Source organism: Ylistrum balloti, unplaced genomic scaffold (assembly GCF_031769215.1).
Source record: "Ylistrum balloti isolate Yb309-2 unplaced genomic scaffold, AGI_CSIRO_Ybal_v1 Utg371058, whole genome shotgun sequence".
Taxonomy (NCBI): domain Eukaryota; kingdom Metazoa; phylum Mollusca; class Bivalvia; order Pectinida; family Pectinidae; genus Ylistrum; species Ylistrum balloti.
The window spans coordinates 6,701-31,919 of NW_026782585.1; the positions used below are offsets into that span (position 1 = coordinate 6,701).

A 25,219-nucleotide genomic window follows, 5' to 3' on the forward strand; every position below is an offset into this window, starting at 1 on the left:
AACATTTCAATTTACTGATGCTTAGATTTGGATTGTCACGGAAAGATCGCTTTTGTTGCATACAACCATTTCTTAACCGTACAGGTCAGATTTATTCGTTACATTTTGAATGTATTTTTCTGGAAAACATAAAACCAGCACCAAAGAACCAAAATGATTTTTTCTAAAGATTTCTTACATTATTAATAGAATCATTTTTTTTATATAATAATCCAATCAATGCCTTAATTTTACATTTTTGCATTTTTTGCATTTTTTAGATGTTAGAGGTACCTTTGTTATTTTGCACAGCCCTTTCAACAGAGCCTCGTATACCAATGAGGAATGTTCAGTTTGCATCATCAACGTCAGTTTATGAAAATAATTGACAGCATTATATAAATTTACATTTTTTCATTGTGGTCAGATAGATAAAATGCCAAGTTTGAAGTTAAAATAGTTTCTATCCATTTGTATTCCAAAAGTTACAAGCTGCATCAAATGCATACAAAAAATCGGGCTGAATTTCTTAGTTTGCGGCCGTTTCTGTGCGTTCTCCACGCAGGAACCAAATTTCATTTGAAAAATACATATACAACTTATCATATACAAGTTGTTTTAATTGTCTGAAATACATGCGTGTCAAGGTTCCGTAAAAGGAAAAACTTTTCCCCTCTCAATAGCAAATGAATGTTGATTATTACTGTTGCGTCACCTTTCTATTTTATCAGGTAGAGTTGTTTCCCCTGACCCGTGATATCCTAGTGTTATCCCCAAATCGTATGCCTTACGACGCCATCGAAGCAGGAAAGGGAATCACGACTTCCTGGTATCAAGATAGACGATTGACATTCTTCTTCTTTTTGACTACAAGGTACAAAATGAATGGTCATTGAAATTTTGCTTTCCTATATTGTTCTTCTTTATCCAGTGAAAAATTTCATCAACAAATTTGTTTAAAACATTATTATATGTCACAGTGTGTGACCAGAAGCTCGTCCGAAATCCAAGGACAAATAGGTAAAGCCGGTTTGATAATGCCAACGCCAAGCGCAATATAACACGTTGTACTCAGTCGATGTTACTTACTTCTGGAATATGTAGATTGACACTGTATGTTTTAAGAATATTAGACAAGTTTGGTTTTGACTGAAGGTTTCTTAAAATGCAGTGAAAGTCCCCCCCCCCCACCCCGCACCTCATGTTTGTTTACTGACGTGTTATGATTCGGGTGGGTAGCCTGTGAAAGACACTTTTTCTCTTTGTTTGCTTTTACAATAACAAATTTCTGGTATTTGAAACTGAAATTATCGGATATACGTGTTGATTTTTTGTTCTATAAAGTCAATATGGCAAATTTTATTCAAGCGACTCCGAAAACTATGCCAAAAATTACATTACTTATATTGATATGCAAAAACGCCATCCTTAAATGCACCACCATGTAGCCATTTTTTCTTTATTTCAAAGTTACCCATAAAAAATTGTCCCAAAGCAAATTTGGCTTTGAAAAGGGTAGATTTCTCACTAATCAGAAAATAAAGGCCTGAGTATAACTTGTCAGTTCCACTATAGAATCAGAAAGAAGCAACTGACAGCTTCATACAAATGATATTAACTGAAAATTTCATAAGCTGAGATGGTACCATAACTTGTTTTTGTACAATAATTTCTGATCACTGACTAGCAATTCATGTACAAAAATCAAAGCAGTTTTACTTATATTGTTTTAGATGACCATGTTACACATTATGATGTGTAATTTAATATATAATGATGTTATTGGCACAAAAACAATGATATTTCAGTCAAAATGATGATTTATCTGTTGATTATAAATTGAATTTCAGTTTAAGTTAAATACAGTGGTCAGTCTACAGTTTATTTTCATGAGTCAATGCCCTCCATCCATAGATCAGGAAGCTTACAAAAACAATTATCCCCCCCCCCCCCCAATCCCTTGATCAGAAAGACAAAATGAGCAAGGGCTCACAAAGATAACTATGACCCAATCCCTTGATCAGGAAGTCAAGTTAGTAGAGGCTTAAATAGATGATCATACCCCCAACCCCTGGATCAAAAAAAGGTGTGTCTAGCAATGTATAATTTTTTAACTTTCAGAAAATCTTTCACCCCATTTAAACTCTGGAGTACATTTGTTACTGTATATAGGAATATGGATAAAGGAAATGTACATATAAGACTTGAACTGTAAATGTATACATATATAAGTGAAACTGAAATATTTCAAGTCAATTTTCTTGCCTAATAAGAAAAAAAAATATATATATATATATATATATATATGCGTAATATATATATTATTGCAGGATATTCTTTAAACACAATGGCTGACGACTTTGATGTAGAAGCAATGCTGGAGGCTCCATACAAAAAAGAGGTTTGTATCAATATACTACTAATCCAAAATATAACTTCATTTTGACACGTCTTGGACGTTGTTCCTCTCTTTTTTTCTTTTTTTTTTTTTTAAATGTTATTCTTTAAGTTGTATTCCAGTTTTGTTTTGTTTTGTTTTTTTTCAAATTGTGTGTGTGGTGTGGAAATGGTTTTGTCAATTTCAAAAATAAATATAAAACAAAAGAATAGTGGACTAACATTTTTGGAAATCATATAATCAGAGAAATTTTTTGTCTCCGTTTTTTTCACATTTTGTTATAATTGTAATGACATTAATGCTTCTTTTATTTGTATTTCTTCTTTTGTATGAATTGACATCAATTCACTCTTCATTGCTTAAATTTACATAGGTTTCTGTTGATGAAATTTTGATAAATTGAGTCTGATAAATGTAGTTCTGTTGAGGGATGTTCCAAATGCAGTATCAGACATAAGTGATGATGGTAAGACTTGAAAAATCTCGCACATGGCTATAAAATGGACATCGTATGTTTTGCTTTGTATGGATGTGAAAATGATTATATACATAAAAATCTAGTTTCTCTCGGACATCGTCAAATTAATTGGTTTGAATGTTTTCTGTTCGTGGTGAGCTGTTGAATGTGATACATAACAAAATATTTGTGGAATTCTCAAATCATATGGAAAAGTCTGTTCATTTTCCTTGTCTGGACACTGATAGTTGGTCGTGTCATGTAAATATGAATTTGCATTTTAGTAATATTTTTCTGTTAATTCAATTCCTAACACTCAAATTTTGTTATTTTTCTACCAATTTAAGTTTCTGATTATTTGCCTTGCATCAACATTTGAAATAATTAGTAAAACATTCTCTGTAATACATACTATTATAATGAGAAAATTTGTTTGGTTTTATCTGTAGATATCCCTTGTTCGGCTTGTACTCCAAAGCGACACGTTTGCAAGTTCAGGTACTACAATCTGATTGTGAAGAAGCTGTGCTATTGACATTTTTTTTTTTTTTTTTTTGTCTTTTTTTTTTTGTCTGTAAAGTCCAAAAATATGTAGTCAGAATTCCTGTATTAAGTAATCTGTAATAAAACAATGTAAAATATGAAAGTTAACACATATAATATTTCAAGAAAAAGTGTTTTGAAGTTAACACCAATGTTGGTTGATAGATGGATGAAGCAGAAAAAGAGTAGCCTGATCTGTCTTAAACTCTTACAAAATTTTTTTGTCTTCATTTTATGTAAGGGGTAAAATAATTTGCATTTTTGAAATTAAAAGATGTATACACGACCAAGTAATGAACAGCAAACTGAATTCTGTCCATCCCTCTCGTCTTAGGGTTGGATACCTGATGGCTTTTGGCAAGAAGCTGACCAGATTGCTGCAGAAGGAAACTCCAAGCCACCCTTGTAATTAACAAAAGCGAAGATCATTGCCACATGTTGCCAAATTTATGTCCCAGATTTGTGTGAATGTTACGTTGAAGTGCATATTGCTATGTGTGCTCTTGGTGTTTGTATTGATTAGCTGTATAATTTCCTGATTGATTCATCATATACCATATTCCACCTAAGGCATAGTGCACACCATATCACAATGGGTGAATGGACATCAATTGAATCAAAAAATGCTCATGGCAATGTAAAACTTGCTAGCTCAACAGTTCAATTTTTGTTTTTTTATTGTTTTTTTTTTTTAAGTGTGGGGTTGCAGGATGTAAAATTTCAGCTGTACAGTTTGTTGGTGACAAAGTGTTAAAAGGCTTTTCACAGGCTTTGACTAAGCACGTCCATCGTTTTTTCTTGAAAATAAGACGGGATGTGTTTTACAAGTAGAGGTGCACTGAAGTTCTTAAATAGAATATGATACATTCATTTCTTATCCTGATCATCATATAATACATTAAGGATGTAGATTTAATTTTAGAGGATAGTTGGGTTTTCTTATTATGTTTTTAGCAGTTTAAGATTCAGAACTCTTATATTTCACCATTATGGATATATAAAATGATCACAAAAGTGCATCTTCTTTGTTAAAGATTTAAAAAGGAAATTTAGCAACAGCTAATCAATACAACCTGAGAAAATAATAAGTGGAATTACTGAGAAGTTTTTGTTCAGAATGGCACTCAAAGTTAATGTTTTTCTAATTTGCTACACAAAAAAAGAAAATTAAAAACATTCCAACTGTTGACCGACACTGTCAACCTGTTTTTAAATGTTAGATTTTTGAATATTTTTCTGAAATAATGAAAAGAGAAAAACTGGTTTATTTCATTTATATTTTAGAAAGCATTACCTTACAGACTGCTGTAAATTTTAGTTTAAAAGGGGGGTTAGTTCACCTGGATGGTTTGTACATATAAAAATAATTGGAACAATTCGATACAGAGGCTTCCTTTGCATGAATGAGAGGTGTGGAGTATGGAATTTTTGCACTTTTTATGTTTCAGCTGCCTTATATCAACTATTGCTATGTAGAGAAAGACAGGTAAAATGTATTGTAATTCAAGTATTTCCATTTTTTTACATTGAAGAAATTGTCACCAGATTAACAGTCTGGATATTTAAAAGACAAAAAAACTAATGAGATCATTTATTTTCTCTTTCTCTCCCAACTTTTAATTTCCATCTGCTGTCTGTGCCATTTCTGATTTGCTGTTTGTTTGGACATCCTAGGATGATGGAAGAGGGGATGCTTCATCTGAGAGGGATAAAAGGTATGTACCAAGTTTCAGTTACAGTTCAATTATTCTGAACTAATCTTATCCCTTCACACATCCCTTTTATTAAACTGATGTCAACTGGAAATTTTATAATGCCTGATACACATTTTCTTCCAAAAATTTGACTTAACCTTAATTTAGACGTGACACATAATGGAATGAAATTAGTTGGACGTAGTTTTTCCTCCCCACATAAACATGCTAGATTTACTACAGATTTTTGTTGCTATTGCAGGTAACATTCATGGTACATTGTCAAGAGTTTGACTGAAAAATCCAATGAGGGCCTGAACATTTTCGTTTCTTATTGCAGGAGTCCTCTTGACCTCAATATGATACATTATCATATGGTTTCTTTTGGGGAAATGGAATGTGAAAATGTCCTTTTTAGTTAAAGTGCAGATTCATTGTTTCTTAATCATTCTGGTGTTTCCTTCTCATGTAGGTACTGAAGAGAAGGGATCTAAAATTTTAAAAAGTACACTGACCTCTTCACTGGGAAGAAACCCATAACAGGAAGTCTGTTTCCATTCTTTCACAGGAATTATACTCATAGAAAGGGATGTAGGGAAACTTAAGCCCCTGGAAGGAGCAGGTTTTTTTTTTTTTTTTTTTTTTCCAAATTGTTGTATTCTAGGTTCACCCTCTATGACTCAGGCGAGTGGACAAGGAGTGGTTTGATTTCATAGTCTTGTATTCCTAAAATACATCTTGTGAAGGAGTCTAATGTTTGATTCTGTCTGTATGTATTACTAGGTGCTATCACTTTCGGTCCTCTGATAAGGGAGAGACAATGATCAGAACGTTTTCATGACATAAAAGCTTGCTGTAAGGCAATCCCAGAGATCAGGTACGTTGGATGAAATGTAAGGGCCCAAAAACTAAGTCTCAGATCTTCATGGCTCAGTAAGTGGTCTCCACACATCCAAGATGGACATGGTAATAGCATGCGTTACACACAGATGATGTGTTGCTTTGAATAGCCAGGCCATTGGAATTTTATGGATTTTTACCTTGTCTGGATTTACTCCTTGCTCTCGATGCTCCTGAAAACTCGCCCTATGACCTCTAGAATTTTATCAGGTTCTTTCATCTGTTAAATGCTTAAGGATTGTATGAATATGAAAAGTTCTGCAACAAGCTATTTATGAATTGGTTAAAGGTAAAACTACTATGATCGCTATTGATCAGATTTGCAGTCTTTGTTATAGATTTTATAGCTATATACACATTTTTAACATGTATACAAACAGTTATATGTAAATTCCATGTTGCTGATGTAAGGAAACCCAACATTTGTCAAAGCAGTTTTCTCAAAACCATACTTTTCATTCACATTTTAGAATTTGTTTTTACTACAGCATGTAATGGTGTTGTTGATCATGATAAGAATGAGAGATTATCATCATTCTTATTAATGAAATTTGAATAAAAAGCATGCGTGCGACAGGGAAGGGAAAATTAAAAAGAAACCCTTTTAAATGCTGAATCCCTTCCATTTTATCCTATATCAGTTATTTTGGTACCCATGTCGGCCTTTTTCTTGTCCTGATTTGATTCCTTGTATAATAAACAGGTTGAACTTTTTTTGTACTCGGGGGAAGTTGAAGAAATACTTGATTTTAAATTTCAGAAAGCATCGGGATCGTAAAGACCGGGACAGAGATAGGGAAAAGAGTCACAGCCATCGTGAAAAAGACAGGAAAGATCGAGATAGAGACCGAGATCGAGACAGGGATCGTGATAGAGAAAGAAAAGACCGGGAAAGAAAAAGGTATAAATCTGAAGGAAGATAATGTATTTGATGTTAAACTTAGTGGTTCAGTATATATTCGTACTTCAATTTCATTTCAAAAGTTAAAATCAGAGCTGATCTAATGTCAGGCTTCTCTTGTATTTTATATTTAATATTTAAGCTGGAAGAAAACAAGTAAAAATGTGCCATTTTATTTTGTTAAGGAGTAGGAGTAGAGACCGTGACCGTGAAAGAAAGGAGCGTAGAAGGAGTCGCAGTAAGGATAGGGAAAGACGAAAGGAAAAGAAGCGAAGTCGTAGTCGGGAAAGGAGAAAGAGGAGCAGGAGTCCATCACCAATCAGATTCCGGGATCGACGAGGACGTAGTAGCAGTAGAAGCCCTTACAGATACACAAGGTAGTGCAGATATGAGTAATTGTGATTTGTAAAGTACAAGACATTTATTATTCTTTGCTTTAAATAACAGGTATACGAGTCAGAATTTGGCTTTGTTAAATATTTGTTTCGCCAATTCCTTTTGAATATATCTCCAAATCTTGTCTGCCAAATGAAACCTCAATAAAATAGATTCTATTCTGCCATTGATTAATATTTTTGTGATGAAACATGCACAGACAGTACTTCATGTAAGACATATTTGCATGACATTACATTTAACATTAGAATTTTCTGGTGTATGACAGGGGTACCAATTTTTTTAATTTTTTTTTTTTTTTTTGACAAAATATGTTTGGGATGACTCAGATTCTGAACTGGATGTATTTTCACTGTGTGAATAAAATCAAGAGATGAAATTCATTTAACAATATTGTGAAAATCTCAAAAAGCATCTTCATCTCTAAGTATCCAGAAAACCTTGTTGATTGCAGAAAAGGTGCCCTGTTACATGCACTAACTATTTTTGTGAATAAAACTTATGGCCTAAAACTGAAGTTATGAATAATCATGGCAATACCTTACCAGAATCAGTATTTTTTTTTTTTCCTGAATTTGATAATAAGATGTACTTAAACAGCTGTATTTTCTCATTCAAAGCAGAACTACGTTTATTGATCAGGATGCAACATTTTATGATGTGAAATCTTACCACAAGGTGTTTTAATGATGTAAAAATTTTCTAAAATGGTTGTCCAGGGAGTTAATGAATATTTTATTGCACCGAATTCTGACTTGAATAGTAGAACATATGGTTTGTTAGTAAGATTTTGAAAACTTGTTTGAATTTATCTTTGCGTACTAGAAATGAGTCACTTCACTACTTGAATCACTGTTTGACCAATGTAAGGTGGTTCAGAGAATAAACAAAAATAAGGTGCTAATTATCAGATATTTGTTGAATTATCAATCTTTATTGGTTACTTATCACAGGCAGCCAGGTCCAGAATTAACACCAGAAGAAAGGGATGCTAGAACTGTTTTCTGCATGCAGCTTTCTGCCAGAATTCGTCCAAGGGATCTTGAAGAATTCTTTTCTTCAGTTGGAAAGGTAAGTTATTTCTGTATATAATATTTTAAAATATGCAGAGCAAAGTGATGCACTGAAATTTGTAATTATAACATAAATTATCTCTACATTTAGTGAGGAAAAATTTAGGAAATTTGGTGCAAATCACAAAATGGCACCCTCTTGTGCCATCTTCCACTTCATAACAAGATTTACTATCAGGTAGTTTCAGTTTTGTTCCTAACACTTAAATGCAAATTGGGAATGAAACTATATGACTGGTACCAATACTGAAAGAAAATCCGAGTCCTGGAAATTTTTTCACAAAATTTTGTCTGCATTGTTGTTTAGTGGGTTAAATCCTGTTTAAACAAAAGTCATAAAGAAAATCCATAACTACCTCTATGACACTTCTGTTGTTTAGAATCAGGAAACTCCAAATAAATCTTTTTGAACATTTCTGTTGTATGGAAGAAAATAAAAGTAAACTTCAGATAAATTTTTGGCATATTTCTGTTGCATGGAAACAGGAGACTCCAAATAAACCTCTGGGACATTTCTATTGTATTGAAAATGGTTTTTACCAAATTTTACTTTCACGTTCATCCATTTCAGGTGCGAGATGTTCGTCTGATCATGGATAACAAGACCAGAAGATCAAAAGGAATTTCCTATGTAGAGTTTCAAGATACAGAGTCAGTGCCATTAGCCATTGGATTAACAAACCAAAAACTTTTAGGTGTTCCAATTATAGTTCAGCCTTCTCAAGCAGAGAAAAATAGACTAGCTAATGCAGCAAATGTTCTACAAAAAGGCAACTCTGGTCCAATGAGATTATATGTGGGATCTTTACATTTCAATATTACTGAAGATATGTTGCGAGGAATATTCGAACCATTTGGTGCAGTAAGTCCACTTTTCTGTCTTGCATGTAGCATACATTGAAAGACTAGTTTTTCAACTTGTAGTTTTTAACGTACTCTGCATATTAAAAAGAAATTTTGTCAGATCTGATGTAAAACTGAATGTTCATTTTAACATCCATATCATCCAGGATGTTGTCTAATATCATTATTTTAAGATTTGAAACATTCAAAGATTGATTCTCTTTTCTCTTTTTTTTCCTGTATTGCATTTTCAACCAACCAATGGGACAAAATTTTGTGATTATTAAAATTCATTCATAATTGTTTTAAGATTTCTTTTAAATCATTCCTTTTCAGATTGAAGATATCAAGTTAATTCGTGATCATGAGACATCAAGGTCTCAGGGATATGGCTTTATCTCTGTAAGTACACTAACCCCTCCCCCTCCAAAATAATATATGTTCATATGTCAATGCCAAATTTGACAAAGATTCTCTAAATGGATAGAATTTTGCTAAAATGATTTTTATTGTGGTAATTTGATAATGAAAGTTTAAGTTTCATAGAGAAATAGAACTCCAATCATTGTCATTTCTCTACCAGGAACTTGTAATCTTTGTAGTTTAAAATTAAAATCCATTATAATTGCTTTGTAGTTCAAGGATGCAGAAGATGCCAAGAAGGCCTTGGAGCAGTTGAATGGTTTTGAACTGGCTGGACGGCCCATGAAAGTTGGCCACGTCACAGAAAGAACGGGAGAAGCTCAAGGAGCATCAATGTTAGACAGTGATGAGATGGACAGGGCTGGCATTGACTTGGGAGCAACAGGGCGACTACAACTGATGGCAAAGTTAGCAGAAGGTACATCTGAAAAGATGATGAGATAGCTTAACACCATCTATTTGTCATATTCCACAGCTGCTAGTAAAACCGTAAATGAAGGATCAAAGTCACGATACTATTAAGGCAATATGTTGCACAAGCTCAGATTTTCAAAAGATAATAATTAAATTATAGATGTTTATGTGGTAGCCACACATACTTACTAAACCATATACGAAAGTTGGCACCCTCTCAATATAGGGCATGGCATTATACCTAATGATAACAGAAGCATAGTAATACATCAAATGAAATAGAGTGTGTGGGGTGAAATATTTTCTAGAATTCTGGTGTAATGGTTCAAAGAAATTGAAGGAAGAGAAATTTTAATGAATTTCATTAATAAATGTTTTCTTTCCAGGAACTGGATTTCAAATTCCAGACTATGCTGCAAATGCATTGAATGCAGGGAGTTCAGGGAATGCTTCTACAGGAGCAACAACTAGTATGGCTGCAGTTGTAGGCCAGCCAGCTCCACCAACCACAGCAGCTACCACCACCACCTCCGCTCCACCTATAGCTACTCAGTGCTTCATGTTGTCTAATATGTTTGATCCCAACTCGTAAGTGGTACATTTACAATTGTGTGTTGGATTTACTTTTGTAATTGAAGTTATTAGAAGGCAATTTAGTCTTTGTATTGGAAGTGCTATTAAAAGCAAATTGTCATATACAAAAGCTGGTATAAAATATAAAAAGATAATTGGTTACTCATGCTCTCTGTCCTAAATGATCAAATTTGAAGTGTATGCTTCAAATATCTTTACTGTAATTTCACCAAAAAGTTTAAGCTATAATTAAGTACCAGCATTTGAAATAAAACCAATGGAGAGAGAAGGATTTTTAGGTCCTTGAGATTCAAGATTAAGTGAGGTCAAAATGATTATGTTGCAACTATCCTCCCAAATTAATATCTTAAGGAATTTCATATTTGGTTTGAACTCTCCTTCTGATTATGTCTGATAGAAGAAATTACTTGGGTGGATAAAGGTCATAACATTTGATACTATCCATTAAGAAAATGATAGTTTTGAAATGGTTGTCACCTGGCTAACAGGATAAACAATCGGGTTTGTCCTTGCATTTGGGATAATGATTCTCAAATAATTTTTTCCTGTTGGTTAAGGTTCCCATCATGTATGTACAGGCATGTGAAGACCCTTGTAAGAGAGATTAGTTTTGAATTATTTTATGGAAACTGTGGAGATCCACATATTCACCTCATACTGTATGAGCTTGTTCACAATATGATCAGATGGAAAAGTCATGGCATCAGCATTTCTGTTTATGGACAGCCTTTCCCATGAACATTTATTCATGATATGAATTCTTCCTCCAAATTTTGTTTGGATTTGAATGTTGAATTTTATTTTGCTCAACAGAGAATCACGGACTAACTGGGATCAGGAGATACGGGATGATGTCATTGATGAATGCAACAAGCATGGAGGAGTCCTACATATTTTCGTTGATAAGGCTTCACCCCAAGGAAATGTCTATGTTAAATGCCCAACAATCGCAGCAGCTGTAGCATCTGTTAATGCACTCCATGGCCGATATTTTGGAGGCAAGTTCCCCTTTTTCCTTTGAAGAAAAATTTTGAAAAGAAAATAATGCCTGACAAAGGTTATGAAAAGAAATAACTTTGAATCACAAAACCTGTAAAAGACTTCCTGTAATCCATCAGTATTTTGTGATCAGGTGGTAAAGGCCCAACAAATCTTGATAAATTATACTCCATGCCATAACTGTTACTGTTTAAAGTTGAGTATAAGAAGCTTTTTGTTGTGAAAATCGGTTAAAATTGAATGGATGGTGGTATTTGAATGCCAACGATGTACATGTAAATGTATTTATGATAACACTGATTCTATTTTTGATGAACATTGATTGTCAGGCGAGTGATTCAGATTGATTGGGCCTCATTATTCATTTATTGATTTGATTTTTTGCAGGAAAAATGATAACAGCAGCCTATGTTCCCTTGCCTAACTACCACTCGTTGTTCCCGGAGGCCACACGAGTTAACCAGCTCTTATTGCCCTCATCACAAGCCCTACAGGCTGGTTATCCATCAGGGATGTTTCCAAACATGCCAACAGCAGCTCCTGTGATGCGATGAGAAGAAAATCTGCTTACCACATTATTTTTATTGAACTCTTGAAATTGTACTACACAGATTTTAACATTCACAGATTAAACAGATGATTTAATTCTGGCCGTCAGACATGCTCTATTTTCATGGTTATTTTTGTTTTATATGTGATGTTGAATATTTCTTATATACTGATAATGTCAAAATTTATCCATGTGCAGCATCATGTGTGCTCATACATTTTTACACTATTTACATGCAAAATGTTTTCTTTGCTCATACACTTTAAATTTATGTCTGTGAATAGCTTCATGGGACATATGATTTTATTGACAATAGGAAGTATTCATCTGTCTTTGTAAGTCTGTTCATATTATGTGAAGAGAATTAGATTAAAGAAGATTGAGCAAAGCATGTGCATCTTTTACACCGATTGGTCGGTAGTTTTGGCTTATAACCCATGAAAGAATGTGTGACAAGATTTAAATACAAGAGGAAGGCAAAGGTTATACTAACTGAAGGTTCTACATTCAGTTCTAGCTGAATTTTGACGAAGGAATTTCAATCCCGATACTGCTTTCTTGGGAATGAGGATACCCTATACAGCGGAGAATCTCTGAAAATATCTTGGGATGTGACATTCCTTCAGTCACAACAATATTTTTTCACATCCCAAAGTTCAAGTGCATTTTCTTGATATATTCGTTTGTTTTCATACTTGATGCAAATATGTTTAAAACAGAGTTTGTAATTTTGTTGAATTTTGATCGGGGTCCTACATGGCATGGGATTAATTGTCAGGTCAACTTTTGTTTTTATTATTGTTAAGTACAGTAAAATTGTGTATTACAGTGACATTTATGTATTATGAAAGAAAACCAAAGCATGGTAAAAATGATATTGTTTTGAGCATGTTTGGTTTTTGATAATTTTAGAAATCCTTCACTGTATGCTAATCTAGAAAATTCACAGCTGTTTGAAAAATCGTTAGGATTCTAACAAGCATTTAAATTGACAATAGAATGTCTAATAGGATACAAAATATATTCCTTGTTGATAATGAATTTGTGTCGGGAGCATTACATTGTTTTATATATATGCTGTAAACATGATTGTTTGATAGCTTTTTTATTTTAAGGTCATCTGAGAAAAATATTTAATTGACAAACCCATGATATATCAAAGAAAATAACATACTAAACTGCTTGTTGAACAATCATAATTTCGAGCAGAACTGTAAGGGCAACCAAAATGATTCTGTTAACTTGCATTGTATTAAAGTATGTGTATTGGGATCATATTGACAGTAAATGTCTATCATATTTGTTCAACATTCTCATCTCATTAAATATAAAAAGGTTTGAAATTTGTGTCTTATTTTTTTTCAATTTTTCAATTCTTCGTTTGCTACTGTAAATATATATTGGGAACAGTTGAAATACAAAATTAATTGAGATACAATGTCTATCACAACTGTATAATGATATGTATTCAGGTTACCAGGTAGGTGACAAAATGGTCTTCCCAATCATGTTCTTCTTTCATGTTGGCTGATAGCAATTTGATACCTCTCAAATGGATCGTTTACATCATACACATATTGTTCTATATCAAGTCTCGCATTCATCCAATACTCTGGGAAAATTAAACCTCTAAAAGCAAAAGAATGACAGTCAATGTCATCACAACACGCATTGAAAATAGATGCAGTCAAGGAATTCTGAAAGAAAAAGAAAATAAGTGTTAGACCAAATTGTTATAAGTTTGATTCTGCAACAAAATTATAAGTCGAGACTCGCAAGGCGGAAAAATATAGAAAATACAGTAATCGCAAATACGGTATCACCATGGAATATGGGCCTAAGTCTTTCACAACTTTCATTCACCTGCTTATTGGCAATGCTGTGACGCGGTGGGACAATTTTGCAGAGAAATTACCATGACCTATATTCAAGGTCACAGTTTAAATTGGTAAAACCTTCAAACAATTACTGATGATGAATCGAAATGTCAGTAAATCATTTAGCTGGAATGTTTCTAAGATGAACCTTGATGACGTTTATAAATAGAAATGACATCGGTTCGTATTCAAGGTCATAGATTCCAATTTCGTTGAAATGCTCAAAACGACTCGGTCTGATTATGTGAATGGCTTCGAATCATGATAATCAGATGGTAGTTTCATTGGATGGTACCCGACAAAGCTTGAAAAAGAAATTACCGTGACGTCAGGTTAAGAAGAAAAACTTTTTTTTTAATTAACCAAAAGGCTTGCACTAAATTATTTGGCTGGTTGGTACCTGGGATGAAGCCAGACGTAGTTTGCATGAGCAAAATTACCTTTTCTCATATTCAAAGATTTTTTTATTCGGAATAACATTGTAAAAACCTTAAAAGGACCTATCCAGGTTGACGGAAATTCATAGAATCGTGATGCTTGCTTGGATGTTTCCTTAGATAATACTTAACAAAGCCTGGAAAATTAAATAACCTTGATCCTTTTCAAGATAAAAGTTGCTGAATTATATCAACGATGAGCTGAAAGGCCTAGAATCGTGATATTTGTCGGAAGGATTTCTTATATGTACCCCGGCATAACTGGAAAAAGACGACCTGCATTCATTACTAAGAGTAACCAAAAGACATAAAATAACGATGTTCGGCCGGGATGAAGCATGATAAATGACTTTGCGCCATATCTAATGTCATGGAAATCATTTGTTACAACATTCAAATGACTTCTGATTAACCAAAAGGTAACGAAATGAAATAGTATGTTCCTAGGATGAAACCCCGCAGTTTTCTAAAATAAATGACCTAGACGCATTTTCAAAGTGACAGAAGTCGAAATTTGCTCAAACATTCCAACGATTATTGTTAAATCGAAAGGCCTAACATTTTGATATTTTGCTTTAGGACTTGATACCCTTCATGACAGCCAGTTACTGACACAACATCGGTATCTCAGGTCTCTGTTATTGGGATGTAGCTTAGATATTAAGACCATTATCCTCCAATTTTATGACCTTGCAACATTTTAATGATTGAAAAGAAGTTTAAATAAAAATGGCACTCTCTGACCCTGAAAGTGGCCCAATCATTGTGCATACCCAATGTCAGTGCCCCATATGGTTATTGAGAAGTCCACGAAGTGTTTTTAATACTTTTGACCCTCGAGACCTTGAAGGTGAGTCAAGGTGATTCATTTGAACAAGCTTGGTAGCTTGTAACACACAAGACGTCTGTATGTTTGTCAACATGCAATTCACTTAAAACAAATAATCTGATCTATCAAAGTAAGAAGTGAAAACATCTGCTTAAATTGATTATAAAAAGACACGAAACAATTTGCTGCGTACACATGCAGTATTCTTAAATACTGTTCATTTGGTGTTTTGTGTGAAAATTAGAAAATCTATTCTAATTATGGAATAAATTGCTCTGAATGAATTAAAAAACGTATTTAAAAAAGAAGAAGAAAATAAAAACGATATTATCCAATAAGTATTTACTTCAAATAACCGTAAACAATCGTACATATAAAAGTTAATTATGGATAATTATGAAAGTTCAGTACTTTGGTGGGTCTGCAGCCATATTACTCTCGGGGTCGTAGGGTGGTGGAGCACCTCGCTGATTTAATTCTGGGACGCCCATTAAAATGAGGATTCGGTTCTGAGTTGGCTCATGCTCTTTTCGCAGTCTGAACAGAAGTAGAACCAATTCGGCAATGCAAGTGAATGTGGTGAAAAATCCGAACGCCTGCGTGAAGAAAAGCATGCATTTTATCTACAGGCACTATGTGTGATCCAACTTGCTTATCTCTTAATATTTTTAATATTACTTCCTTAATATCCACAAAGTAGAGTGTCCAGCATGTTATATGGTACTATAGATATTCCTGTCATGAGTTTGAACTCTGTGACTTTGAAACCAAAATCCATTATATAGGTTGTTTGTTACCAAAATTACAGTGAGGGCATTCAGTTATATATATATATATATTCTAATACGTACACACGTAATAAAATCAGTGAAATGGCTTGTTTGGTGTTTTCTTTTTGTCTTTTTTCTGTCCAAAATTTCTACTAGGCGCTCATGTCATAGCAAAAATGTTTACCCGGATGCCCCCTCTGTGCCTCCGTAGTGTGGCCTGGTATGTTGGCCAAATATCATTTAAAGAACATTAAAAAATATTAATTATTACTAACACACAAAAGAAAAAAATCATTAATCTAACTTTTTCATTATTCTGAATCATCAAGTCTTATGAATGAAAAGGGTTTTCCAACCCCTTTTTTTCGGAACATTGTGTACGGGTAGGTAATGTCAGTAGAACACAACCAGTAGAAGATTTGAGTGTGACGTTTCGATGACTACACTATAACCTTCATCAGACAAATGACCAGTGTGGAGCATACTTACACTGGCGTACGTTGTGTACCTGATGGTACGGAATCGAATTCATTTTTCGGCCACACTATAATCCTTTGTACAGTAAGGTCGAAAATATTGTGAGGAGATGGTAAACAGATAATAGACCAAAAAACGCAAGTCAGTAGCAATGTATTGTAGTCAATTCGTCTATGTTTTGTTTAACATTCTGTCATAGAGGTTGGAGAGTAAACTTATCACAAACAACCAGGAATTCATTTCACATGATGTAGTGTCTCTTGTCACAAACACACCCACTAGAAAAGCCCTTGTTATTCGAAGTCGCCGAGAGCAAGACCGGTCATGGCGAAAGAACGTAAATCCACCTATCCAAGACATCATGGATTAACTAGAATTTGTGCTTACAACAACATACTTTGCCTTCCGATATACCATCTATTAACAACGGTTTGTCACAGATATGACAGTACCGTGTCTCCGATTGTGGCCAACTTATTCATGTAGCACACGGAGAAGCGTTGATGACATATTAGAAGTAGTAAACAAGGGTCACATAAATTTGACCGAGTATATCGATAGATATTACAAACAAATTCACCCGTGGGCAACGAAGCAATGGAACGATGTCATTTTTTAACACTATCATAGTTTTAAAAAATGCCGGTTCTATCAAAGTATTGGTTTGTAGGGAAAAGACACACATGGACCAATACCTCAACTTCCGATCGCATCACCCCTTACACCAGAAATTAGGCTTTGTGCGAACCTTGCTCAACAAACGTGGACCTTTCGTTTTACGGAAGAACAAGGCAAGAAGCAAGAACAAAATCACATTCAAAGCATAATCCAAAAAGTTAACAACGAATTTTATAAAAGCAAAAAGACGAAACAACAAGGAAAAGAACAATACATAAAGACAAGTTGTTATCCCTGACATCGATGGCTTGTCAGAAATCATGCAATGGATTATACCATTGTCGGTAAAAATTTGACAAGAAAAACAATCTGAATGTTTTTTTAAAAAGTCGACAGGAAAAACAACTTTTTCAGGCGGTTGGTTAAGGAAGGTATCTGGGTACGCAGCAACGGGCCGATACTTCATAGGAACCAGGGGGCCACAGAATCTCGCACATCTATGACCAAGTGTTAAACAAAGCGTAACTAAATAAATACAGTACATCATTACCATCTTGTGCATGTTTTGGTCTATAATCTAAATACTTGCTCGTCAAACTATTTTCAATCTTAGTTTCCATTTGGTTATGGTACAGCCGAAAAAGTCGGTCGATTCCGTACCATTTTGTACACTACGTACGTCAGTGCTCGTACGCTCCACACTGGTCATTTGTCTGATGAAGGTGACTGTGTTAGTTATCGAAACGTCACGCTCGAATCGTCCACTGGTTGTGTCACAATAATATCTATTTAAGGGTTTCCATAGGTAAAACTTCATACATTGTTTGGTATTTTGATTGTAATTGTTGTTTTATATAATAGTTTACCGCTGAAGCTTTGTAGCCCCCTCTCCAACAGGAGCTGACAGCCATCGCGATGGATCCGAAAAAGAACATTATGATATAAATAGCGGTGTTGGCCATCATCTGCAACAAGAAAAACAATAATCATTATTACATACCATCACTTGCTCATCATACGGCAGTCGCTGAAATTTAGTGCTTTAAAAATTTTGAACGAGGTTTTAGCACACGCACAATAATTTCTTTAAGAAAGACAAACAATTAGCGCAAATATATTGTAGCACACTATTTCCACCGCAAAAAGGTGCTAGAATAATACATTCGCTACAATAAATATGTTTACAGTATATTAGCCAGTGTATTATGATGTCAAGTTCTTTTAGGCTAATAATAACTTTTAAACGGAATTGTGGTTGACGATTTAGTAGAAATGACCGATTTCTCGTATAGAAATATGTAACTTTGGAATATTTTATATAAGCATTATCATACATTTTCCCATGACTTCAGGATTTACAATTTTTACATGGACACTCACCAATAGAGTCCATGGCACGAATGACCCACAGAGAACACCATTCTTGTTTGTGAGAAGGAATATAATGTAACGGAAGAAGGTGAGAATGAACCAGGACGTAGAAACGAACTCAAAGAAGTCGTAGGTAGATCCGTAACCGGCATAACAGTTGATGTTGTAACTGGCGGACACAAGGATAGCGCAAAGCAGGGATAGAATCTGCGTAAAACGTAAAGTACCTCATGTTATACTGGTATTTGTAAAGCTGAAAATAAAACAACAAAAGAAAAAAGGTAGGGGGATATAATGATTATGGCTCATCTGAAATTTGAAATTAAGCAACTGAAATTGAATTTACAAAATTTTTGTTTTCTTTTACCGAAACCCGCCATTTATACAAAACTGACCCCCATTATCTAAACATGTTTTAGAACAAACCGACATAATTCAGACAGTCGTACATAATAAGTAGATAGATCAATGTTCCATTTCCCCTGTCTCACACCGCCCCTCCCATCTGCGTAATGTAACCATTCTGAAAGCGATTGCCACCAAATCAGACAGTGTGGTTAATATTCGTACAACAACAATAATGAGACAACACATCACCTAGTATTCACATAACTACTGTAGACGATATAACCAACGTAAGCTTCATATTCTCAATTAGAAAAAAAATCTTAGTGTCATAATATCTTTTAATTTCTCATCAATCTGAACAGGAATATCATAGATTCACAAACGCGGGGAGGTGAATCGTGTACCAAAAGGTAGGACATTTGATCTATATTTAGACCTTTGACTTTCATCAACGAACATGCTGTTTAGGCTGCATCTTGTCACTCGAACTTCCTTGTTGGGTCATGAGTTCGGACTTTCCCGATTTACCCACTTTTTGAAACAGAATAGACAGAGGATTGTTGTTAGAAGCATTATAGTCTATTTCATATGAAGTCTCACGTATTACCTCTGTTGTACTGGTGTTTTACCTGCGTTTGTGCCACCTAGCTTGTATTGGAAGCTGGTGTCAATTTTGATGTCATTTTGAGTTGAGAAAATAATAAAGGTTTTACATAATCTTACTTAATGTTAATATAACATAGAAAAATACGACAAATTAAAAAGATTTAAAAAATGATTGCTATTTAATCTGTTGGGGGTTAAATCTAATTGAAATTTTATATATTCTTTTATACATGACATGTCTAAATTATGATGCTGAAATGATATAAACGTATATGCAAATTTTTATATAACAGCAGTCTTCACTTGTATCAATTTTTATTTAATGTTCCTAAATTACTCAAGTTAGAATTTAAAAGTATTTTCATCATTAGTTAATGCTCAGATGTCTATGTTTAATTAAGGTTAATGCTATTGTTTAATTACCTAAGTCATCGACCTCATGAAAATACCCCACCACATTTAATTAGAAGTGATTACCCCGCTTGTTTACATGCTACTTTCCTACAAGACTAAGCAACTATATAACTGTTTCTTGACTTTATTTTAGATGATCACGGCTGACTTTAACATCCCTAAAGACAGTCTTTGTTGACTTCGTGACAGCAGTCAACGTCGCCCTACATCAAGTGTTTCCGGGGTGACCATCAGGGGATGCCTTTTTCACTTTATTCAGTGCTTCTGTGGTAAAGCCCAGCAAACTGGACATCAACAACTTTGCAGAGAGAACGATGACATCAAGTGACTTTTTCGCATTAGCTACCGTGCTACTCTTGGAGGGAGAAGATGTTGGGTGATTCACAGTGCCACTAATGTTTGGAATCATGTCATAGGAAGCTGAAGGAGATACGTCACGCACACCCAAAAATATATGATATCACCAGAGTGTTCCAAGTGGTTCTGACAATCAGCAGGATACAGCACGAAGCTGGAGGAGCATCAAGACCACTTGATGAATAAAACCGCAACAGGAGCGACTTTAGACTCAAGGGATCGACATCATGGAGTACCCAAATAAAACATCACATTTTCTTTACTCACAATGAAGTCCCCCAAAAAGTGTCTGCTATAATTTGTAACATGTTGGGCTATTAAAATACATATGTTTATCATGTATTTTTGTGATGTATTATTATTCTAGGTTTTCCTTGTCAACAAATGTAATATTATTATATGTTTTCCGTGACAACATTTATAATATTATTATATGTTTTCCTTGTCAACAAATGTAATATTATTATGTTTTCCTTGTGAAGAAATGTAATATTATTATATGTTTTCTATGTTAACAAATGTAATATTATTAGTAATGTATATCAATAAAGAGAATTTTGTTTCTTATATTTCATGTCAACAGATGTGTTGACCTAGGTTTGGTGGTATTTTATGTACTACGAGTTGGCCAATATTTTTAACGTAAGTCTACTTCAAATTAAAAAAAACTGTCGGGACTCAATTTCATAAAATATTTGTTTCTTGAACATCAGGAATGGGCGACCAACTACGAATTGATGGATGGTATTGTCGATTCAAATTAGTGAAATTGCCCCTTTGAATAATCTATATCCCTTCGTTTAAACTTCTTATATCGCCTACTAAGATCATTAATATTACAGAATAAAGTAACACGTATACTATCACTTACCGTAAGGTAATCAAACACTGGAATACGTGGTATCATCGGATGCGATTAATAAGTAATACGTCGCAACTACCGGGCATTTATCCAACTGATTTTAGTAGTAACACTGGCGCCATTCGTTATTCAATACTGTGAGTTTGTCAATTCTAGTCTCAAGAATCGGTTCCATTGAAAGAACAGTTAACACAGTCGGCATTGGCTAAAAATAACAGCGATGATATAACTGTGGCAAGTCATTGGGTTGTCAAATACCATCCGAAACCACATTGTCGAAATATGTTGAATAGGATTACCATATAGAGACTTACATTTTCTGACATTCGATTTTGAATATACATCAGCTACAAATATTTACTTAAAATTCACGAGCGTCTCTTTCTACGAGTGCAAGTATATCGACGGAGATTTGGCCCGGCCTACTATATGTTATAAGTGCTATGTGTTATGATGACATAATAAATATATATGGACTGTGGGTTTGGGGACTCGTGCCAATGCCTTTGCCTATACCAAATACTCTTTATCTAAGAATTCTCGATATCAACTTTGGATCCTGATTTATTTATTTATTTATATAATGCTATATCGTCAGCGTGTTGAAATACATTAGCTTCCGTATCTGGCATAGGCACTTGAATTCCTTGAATATTGTCATTCTATAAGGTTCCAACATTTCTCGGGGAAAACTGTATCGTCCACTAAATGCTTAAGAAGCTTCACAGCTTGTTTCAGTGCTTCATCCGTGTTCATATCTTGTGAAGAAGTCAATCGTATATCTGTATCTATTACTTTCCCGTTTACAGTGTCGCGATCCAGGTTGTGTACATTTACAAGAAAATGGACATACCTTTTCCAAAAGTCTCTCCGAACTTCCGGTAGGTAATGATTGCATTGATACCATTTCCTTAGAATATCTACAATACCGCTCCTGTTTGAAAAAACTCTAGTTTCATTGATGTGTTCAGTCTTCATCAGGGGACCATCTCTACCTTCGAAAAATCTTCCCAGCTTATACGGAAAAATAGTTTTTTAAGCGTTGAATTAAGTTATCGTATCAGAAACGAAAACCACATTTTGTTCTGTTTGAAGACCTACCTTAAACATACATTTTGTAAAAAATATTAACATATCTAAGGTACGTCTTGATATGTTCGCTTTATCAATTGATTTTGAAGTGATACAGAGTAACACGTCAGAAATTCATATGAAAGATTCATGAAAAGAGATTGAAGATGGACGTTTAATTCCCTCAGAAGGACGATTTAAAGAAACCCTACGGTGTCTACAGTGAACAATATATCTAAATGAGTAATTAGATTTACCGGAAAAATCCGGTCTTCCTGTCATCATTTAAGCTGTAAGAACAGCTGTCCAAAAGGATAAAAAAAAGTGTCGCTATTTTGGTAATTGGAACATCGAGAAATGCTGATATAGCAACTGTGTATACCTATTACAGTGTCGTGTATGGTTTTACATATAAACCTATTTGTTTGTTTGTCATTAAATGGTTTGAAACAAGTTAGTAACGGTTGCCTAAATCTGGTGCATATTTTCTTTATATAAACTATTTTCATTCCAATGTCACAGTTAAGTCATATATGAGCCTCTTTCAAATAATTGATATCATTCGACAGCAATGAAAAACTGCAGGAGTAATGTTTTGACTTGTTTGTTTGCTTTTGTTTTTGTGTTTTGTTTTTTTTTTTTTTTTTAGCATTTTGTTTATTTTTTTGTTTTAAAAAACCTTAACAATTCTTTACCATCAGTATATATTGTCTTTAACCAAACAACGTTATCGTAGCACAGTGGTAAATTTGGCTGATGCTCTCAGATATAAAGGTTACTTGATGGTATCCTCTCTCGCAATTATCTATTTCTTGATTCCATTCGTTGTTTATGTATGTATTTGTTTTCTAAAAAGGGATGAGAAAACGTATTGTAGATCTGAAGGTAGTAGAAAATACAGATAGCGATTTTCTATCCTTCTAGAAGAAATCTATACCGATTCTTGAAGGTTAGTTAATGCATCGTCAAGGAAGGTGATGGTAACGGAAGCGCAGTGCATGGTATAATTTTAAGTTCCATGCTGTATTACCCAGTGTTCCCTGTTCGAATTGCACGGTTCCCCACCCCACCCATCACTCCCCAACACACACAATGACGCCGTTCCTGTTCAGTGGTTATACAATTAATGTACTATTAATTAATATATAATTTATACAAAATAAACTTTTCAAAGAAATGACCATACTGTACCATATACGAGACACTTACACCTGATACGGCTGTTACAATTCCTAAAGGACTCTTGACATAGCTTAGATTCAGTGGAATCGTGATAGCGCCCACTTTGACATTCTTTATATCAACATCTTCAGGTTCTGTGGTGGACGGTTGGTCTCTGGGTACGTTTTCTTCATTCATCATTATGTTAAGCGATGGAAATTCTGGATTAAAAGAAAAATTGAAAATCTTGCATGATTCTTAATCCTATGTTATCTCTGTAAAATATACTTAATTGGTACTGGATAAGTACAGAAATATATTACCAATTAAATCATCATCATCATCATCATCATCATCATCATCATCATCATCATCATCATCATCATCATTATTATCATCATCATCTTCTGGTACAATGCCATTGTCTGCTACAGCTCTTTGGCTTCATTGTCATTCTATCAATACACCAATGTAGTGTTTTGGTATATGGACTGTATGGTCCTTATTTTGACGTTATCATTTGATACTGAAATTACATCACTCACCCGTGACTCTGTTATGACGTCACAATAGAAACATTTAATTACAGAAAGAATTTAATATTTCTGATATGATTCAGATTGCAACTTTTTTCATCTTATTCACAAAATAATCAATCATGCGATGAAATGAATGTAAAACTAGCTTCAAATTCACAATTTGTGGCTGATAAAATTAAAGACACTTATCCTGTCTATAAAACAAGGTTTTAAGTCAGACACTTGTTTATTTCAAAATCCTAAAACGAATGATTTTGACTTTATGATAGTACGAAAAACGTTTCGAGATGATCAACATGGTGATTGACGCTTTTACGTATCAAGAAAGATAACTCTTGTAGACTATAGAGACATACCCGCCCCCATTGTCTTTAATTTCTAAACACGTTTTGGCATTTACACTCTTTTAGACTTGTTTCATGTTAAGAAATATATGAATAACATACATTTTTCACAAAGTATAGTATTGCTTGATATATTGCAGAAAGTGTAAGGAGCTTTACAACACGGTTGTTTACTCCTAATGATAAAAGTTAGGAATAAAACTACCACTTATAGTTGGTTTACAGACCATATATATGTAAATAAGAAATAAATATTGAAATTTACAAGAACACAATAAAATATATCTCTATTTGTAATATGACTTACCGTTCAGACGTCTGTGTTTTCTTTAATAACATGCCCCGGTTTAGTCACTGTAAAGTATAGTTTAATCTACGGTAGTGTCCGGAGATAACACTGTTGATAACGTTTTCCAAATAAGATAAAATAGTTCTGATTCACCCATTGTAGTAAGCTGAATATGAACAGTATACATTACACACCAGATAAAACAAACAATATCGACTGTAATCGGTAAAAATAGTATGATGTAAAATCATATATTGTCATCGAAGTTTTATTTACATTGTTTTCGTGTTGATCTTTAAATTTATGAAATTATGAACCAATGAATGAAAAAACATAAATAAAAAAAACATTTCTTTTAAATACAAGATTCTTAATATTAGTGCTGAATTTCGTTTTCGTGTCCCTTTTCCAAGATAATTAAATGCCTATATAAGATAATTTAAAAAAAACAATGAAATTGGAACTGCTCAAAAATAATTGATTTCAATCAACATTTCAATGTTGCCAACAAAGTATGGCTTGTATATAGCGAACCGTTTCTGATCAAGTTAGCCGAGTTTAACAAAAAGTACACCTCTTATATAACGAACCGTTTCTGATCTAGTTAGCCGAGTTTGACAAAAAAGTACACCTCTTATATAACGAACCGCCTCTGATCAAGTTAGCCGAGTTTGACAAAAAAGTA

At 33.9% G+C, this 25,219-nt stretch overlaps 2 protein-coding genes across 3 annotated transcripts; one reads left to right on the forward strand and one right to left on the reverse strand.

Moving 5' to 3' along the window:
* The first annotated feature begins 764 nt into the window (after positions 1-764).
* On the forward strand, positions 765-13,507 carry LOC132560413 (RNA-binding protein 39-like). 2 transcript variants are annotated; one of them, XM_060225082.1, is made up of 12 exons: positions 765-853; positions 2,310-2,380; positions 5,052-5,092; positions 6,732-6,872; positions 7,058-7,249; positions 8,222-8,339; positions 8,913-9,203; positions 9,521-9,586; positions 9,821-10,025; positions 10,408-10,609; positions 11,429-11,613; positions 12,002-13,507. In XM_060225082.1, the coding sequence occupies exons 2-12, from the start codon at positions 2,327-2,329 to the stop codon at positions 12,166-12,168; spliced, it is 1,662 nt and encodes a 553-aa protein (XP_060081065.1). In that variant the 5' UTR covers positions 765-853; positions 2,310-2,326; the 3' UTR covers positions 12,169-13,507. The 2 variants fall into 2 exon arrangements, with proteins under 2 accessions (XP_060081065.1, XP_060081064.1); XM_060225081.1 differs by lacking the exons at positions 765-853; positions 2,310-2,380; positions 5,052-5,092 and having other exon boundaries at positions 5,955-6,872.
* Positions 13,508-15,711: 2,204 nt separating this feature from the next.
* Positions 15,712-23,563, reverse strand: LOC132560396 (CKLF-like MARVEL transmembrane domain-containing protein 7). The gene is made up of 4 exons (XM_060225063.1): positions 23,411-23,563; positions 18,553-18,750; positions 18,039-18,137; positions 15,712-15,903 (listed from the first exon to the last, which is right to left on the reverse strand). Exons 1-4 carry the CDS (start codon positions 23,561-23,563, stop codon positions 15,712-15,714), a joined length of 642 nt encoding a protein of 213 aa, XP_060081046.1.
* Positions 23,564-25,219: the final 1,656 nt, after the last annotated feature.

What these genes read in the sequence shown, in the direction of transcription:
- LOC132560396 (XM_060225063.1), bottom strand. Translation starts at nt 23,563, where the DNA reads ATGATGAATGAAGAAAACGTACCCAGAGACCAACCGTCCACCACAGAA. An exon ending in TTGTAACAGCCGTATCAGGT is followed by an intron (nt 18,751 to 23,410) that starts GTAAGTGTCTCG and finishes CGTTTTACGCAG; the next exon opens with ATTCTATCCCTGCTTTGCGC. An exon ending in GGGGCTACAAAGCTTCAGCG is followed by an intron (nt 15,904 to 18,038) that starts GTAAACTATTAT and finishes TTCTTCACGCAG; the next exon opens with GCGTTCGGATTTTTCACCAC.
- LOC132560413 (XM_060225081.1), top strand. Translation starts at nt 6,580, where the DNA reads ATGCTGAATCCCTTCCATTTTATCCTATATCAGTTATTTTGGTACCCA. An exon ending in AGCCCTTACAGATACACAAG is followed by an intron (nt 7,250 to 8,221) that starts GTAGTGCAGATA and finishes TACTTATCACAG; the next exon opens with GCAGCCAGGTCCAGAATTAA. An exon ending in CCATGGCCGATATTTTGGAG is followed by an intron (nt 11,614 to 12,001) that starts GCAAGTTCCCCT and finishes GATTTTTTGCAG; the next exon opens with GAAAAATGATAACAGCAGCC.